General features: G+C 62.9%; 1 protein-coding gene across 1 annotated transcript in view; it reads left to right on the top strand.

Moving 5' to 3' along the window:
• Positions 1-230: 230 nt before the first annotated feature.
• FTCD (formimidoyltransferase cyclodeaminase) overlaps positions 231-4,442 on the top strand; it is an 18,093-nt gene continuing 13,881 nt past the window's right edge. The window contains exons 1-7 of the mRNA XM_032398790.1: positions 231-284; positions 724-792; positions 1,003-1,186; positions 1,942-2,070; positions 2,827-2,915; positions 3,050-3,229; positions 4,262-4,399. Of these exons, the coding sequence (XP_032254681.1) occupies positions 231-284; positions 724-792; positions 1,003-1,186; positions 1,942-2,070; positions 2,827-2,915; positions 3,050-3,229; positions 4,262-4,399 (843 nt within the window). The remainder of the gene's footprint in view (positions 285-723; positions 793-1,002; positions 1,187-1,941; positions 2,071-2,826; positions 2,916-3,049; positions 3,230-4,261; positions 4,400-4,442) is intronic.

The raw sequence follows: 4,442 nt of genomic DNA, 5'->3' as shown, positions 1-4,442 counted from the left end.
CCTCCTCCATTGTCCAGCTCACAGGGTCTGGCCCCCTTCCTGTTCTGCTCCGTGTTTGCACAGGGACCACAGCCTGTCCCTCCTTGCCATGACTGGTGGTTAATCAGCAGCCCGGCCACCATGGGAGGGCCCTGGTGGGTGGATAAAGGCCCCACCAGGCACCGGAGGGCAGTGTCCCTCCTCCCCTGCGTCCACCCTGTGAGAGGAGTGCCAGGATCAAGGCCCAGATCATGTCCCAGCTGGTGGAATGCGTTCCCAACTTCTCAGAGGGGAACAACCAGGAGGTGAGGTGCAGGGGGCTAGGCAAGCGGCTCGGGGCAAGGAGAAAGGGGTGTGCTTGGTGTGGGGTTGGGGAGTATCTTCTCTGAAATGGAACCACTTCCTGTCGTCAGCCCACAGGGAGGTGCCCCGTGAGCGCAGGGACTCAGAGCGGCTGAGCAGGGGAGAGGAAGAGGCTGGGGGCTGGGCAGTCAGGCAGGGGTCCTGGCCCTGGGGCTGGGCCACAGGGCTGGTGGAAGGTCCCCAAACCTTATCAGGTGGGCTCCCCATGTTACCGAGGAGGAAAATGAGGCATAGGGAGTAGGTGCAGGCCACTGAGGGCCATGGAGCCCCTGCTGCCTCAGAAGGTTCTGGGCCCTTCATACCCCTCCCCTAGTGCAGATGCTCCCACTAGGGACCGCTTGGGGGGCCAGGGCCCTGACCCTCTGTGACCTTGGCCTGTAGGTCACCTTCTTGGAGCCCCAGCAGTCCCTCCACCGGGGTTCTGATTCCTGCCTCAGTTTCTCCTGGAGGGTGCCGCCTGTTTCCCTTTTCTTGGCGATCAGTGATGATCCTCCCTGGGCTTGCGCTTTTTGAGGAATTCCCAAATGCTCAGCACCAGCTCCTTAGGCCCATGTTTGGGTGGTGGTTGGGGGTGGCAGGAGAGGCATGGCCACCTCTGAAGCTCCTGTTCCTTCTTCTAAGTGGGGAAACTGAGGCACAGGGTCGGGCTTTCGTCCCCAGGTGATTGATGCCATCTCTCGCGCCGTGGCGCAGACCCCGGGCTGTGTGCTGCTGGATGTGGACGCTGGCCCCTCCACCAACCGCACTGTCTACACGTTCGTAGGGCAGCCCAAGGACGTGGTGGAGGGGGCCCTCAATGCCGCCCGGGTTGCCTTCCAGCTCATTGATATGAGGCAGCACAAAGGTGAGGGGTCCTCCCCCACAGGGTGTGGGGGCTGCCTGGCCTGCAAGCTTGCCCTGGGAGGACCCCAGAGCCCCCCGAAGGGTCTCAGGCGCAGCCCACAGAGGCTGCTGTGCCAGGCTAAGGTCCGTGGAGACCCCTCTGTGTTTCAGGGGTTCCCAGGAGTGACTGGCAGTGAGGCTCAGGCATCCTGTGCAGGCCTGGGGCGCTTGGGGGGGCAGGGAGCAAAGACGCGGAAACCGGCCTGGCAATAGCCCTCAAAACCAAACACATCTGCCTTGGCAGGCAGGGTCAAAGGTTGGTGGACACGCCGGGGGCAGGTCAAAAGGGCAGGGGCTCTGGCCACTCACAGCGGGGGGGGTCAGGCCCATGTGATTCCAGCTGGTAGAGAGTTAGCAAGCCAATCTCAAAGCCAGAGCTCCCAGGGGGAGCGGAGTGGTCAGGGTTTGAGAAGGACGCTCGGTAAGCTGCGGGGGCAGGGAGGGTTGGGTGGCGGGAGCCGGTCAGGACTCCGGCCGCTCAGCTTGGCAGGCAGTGCTGGGCAGTGAGCTCTGTGGCTTAGGAGACGGAGGGGCTTACCGAGGCCAAAGTACTTGACCTGCTGCTTCTCCCGGGATCCCTGTGGTCAGCGGGACCAGCGGCGTGTGTGGATGGAGGGCAGGGTGGGGGCAGGGAGGGCGGGATCCACGAGCCCGCTGAGCCCACGCCCAGGCCTGGGCCCCCCTGGCCTCCCCTTCATCAGCCCCCTCTCTGTGCAGGGACGCACCCTCGGATGGGCGCCCTGGACGTGTGCCCCTTCATCCCTGTGAGGGGCGTCAGCATGGATGAGTGTGTACTCTGTGCCCAGGCCTTCGGTCAGCGGCTGGCTGAGGGGCTGGGTGTGCCAGGTGAGTGCCCCGAAAGGGACACCGCAGGGCAGGGGCTCCCCCTCACTGCACCGCGGCGCCCTCAGGTTCTCTGCAGATAGAAGCCGGGTGCGGTGTGCGCAGTGCCTGGCCTGGCCGTTGGAGAAGCACTGGATGCCGCTTAGCTGCTCCGAAAAGTCAAGTCCATGCTTCCTAATGGAATAATTTCACCTTGGGGAATTAACCAAATCAAGAAATTATTAACCTGAGACAAACGGGGGGCGTCTACACTCGCGGGGCCGGGCTCAGGCAGACGGGGTGCGTGAGGGCAGGGCCTAAGCCCCACCCCCTGCGAGTACAGGCCAGTGTTCCATGCTCTCATCATTGTCGTGGGGACATTGGAGTCGGGGTGAGTTTTGTTTTCTTTTCTCTGTGTTTCTTGATTTGTGGGCCTATTTATTGTACAATGAAAATACACTTTAGAAAGAAAGGTGAAAATGCTTCCATCCCGAACGTCTACTTCTAACTCTTAGCATCTCGGTAATGGCTTTTTCGGGGGCATCTGTGCAGGGGGAGCAGCAGGGGGGGCTGCCCTGGCCCTGGGTGGGCAGAGGAGTGTCCATCAGCGACCACCCACACCCATCTGATGAGGCGCAGAGAGATGGGAGCCAAGGGAGAGGGAGGTTGGTCCCCCAGGCTGAGCCTGGCAGGAGCGGCTGCCTCGTTTCTCCTCCAGGAGTGGGGGTTCTGGGCGGCCCACCGTGGGCTGGGACCCTGACCAGCCCGGCCCCCTTGCAGTGTACCTCTATGGGGAGGCGGCGCGCACAGCCAGTCGCCGGACCCTGCCTGCCATCCGGGCTGGGGAGTACGAGGCCCTCCCTGAGAAGGTGCGTGTCTCCTCACCAGGGGGGGCAGGTGGAGGGGTAGACCCTGCAAGGGTGGGTGCCCTCCTCCTTCCCTGACCTTGGCGGGGTGTCCCTCCTGTGGGGGACACCACAGCCTAGGGTGAGTCTCCCCATAGCTCAAGCAGGCTGAGTGGGTGCCCGACTTCGGCCCCAGCTTCTTTGTCCCCAGCTGGGGGGCCACTGTCACGGGGGCACGGAAGTTCCTCATTGCGTTCAACATCAACCTGCTCAGCACCAAGGAGCAGGCCCACCGCATCGCCCTCAACATTCGGGAGCAGGGGCGTGGGAAGGACAAGGTGAGCAGCCTCCTGTCCCCACGGGGGCTTGGCGCTGGCCCCGAGGAATCCTGAGGGGCTCACGGGAGAGAGGCAGAGGTGGGGTGGTGCTGTGGTGTGGACCTGCTGACCAGCCCAGCCTTGGTGTCCATGACAAGTGGGACGAGGCAGGTGGGGTTCCAGGGTTTGAAGTGGGGGAGCACCTGCTTAAAAGACCAGGGCAGCAGGCAGGGGTAGAGCTGCTGTTAGAATATTGCAGTACTTCCATTCTTCTAGGAAAACAGCTCCTTCTGAGCCCCAGGTGCTCCCAGGTAACTCCAGGGGCTCCCCTTACCTCCAGGGGCCCCAGGGGCCCGGAACCACCATGTCTGCCATAGCAGCTGTCCCCTAGTTTGAGCACTGATCTTGCAGAAAGTATGATTTGGACACAGACACAGAGACCCCTGGTGAAGGAGGTGGAGGGTGACATCTTACCTACCTGTCAGCCCCCCAACCCCCAGAGACCTGGGTCCTGCCAGACAGCTGAGGGCCCAGGAGCCTGGCTTCCCGGCCTGCACGGGCTGCAGTGTGTAAGCACAACATACAAGCAGGGCGAACCCCAAATCCTTTTTGTTCCTGCTGAATTCGGAGGTCGGAGGTCCCTCCTCAGGTGGACTGAGCCACCCTAAGGAGTGAGGAGTGGAGAGCCAGCCTCTGGGGTGAGGAGGGACGGCAGGGACCAAGCACAGGAGTTTAGAGGTGGGTGGGGGTGGCCCCAGGCGGGCTCCCAGCACATGGTGTGGGCGAAATGCTGGCCTGAGCCTGGTGCCCTGTGAGGGGGCCTCAGTTTCCCTGTGGTGGGCGGGACCCTCCACAGCTGGCTCTGGAGCGTGAGGAGGGCCTCCAACCAGCTGTCCAGGCAGCACTGCAGGATCGCGGGCCGTGGCGTCTGTGGGGAGGGAGCCCTCCAACCAGCTTACGGGGGGTGGGCGGGGGGGGGTGCAAGTGGCGTTCAGTGCAGCCACTAGGAGAGGCTGGGCAGGGCCCAAGCTGGGAAAGACTTTTCCTTTGCAGCCAGGACGCCTGAAAAAGGTTCAGGGCATTGGCTGGTACCTGGATGAGAAGAACCTGGCCCAAGTGTCCACAAACCTCTTGGACTTTGAGGTCACAGCACTGCATACGGTCTACGAGGAGACCTGCAGAGAAGCCCAGGTGAGCAGGGCGGGTGTCCCCTGCTGGCCGGGGTGAAGTCCCT

Source organism: Phoca vitulina, unplaced genomic scaffold, assembly GCF_004348235.1.
Source record: "Phoca vitulina isolate PV1807 unplaced genomic scaffold, GSC_HSeal_1.0 scaffold120, whole genome shotgun sequence".
Taxonomy (NCBI): domain Eukaryota; kingdom Metazoa; phylum Chordata; class Mammalia; order Carnivora; family Phocidae; genus Phoca; species Phoca vitulina.
This window is presented reverse-complemented; position numbering and strand designations above follow the sequence as displayed.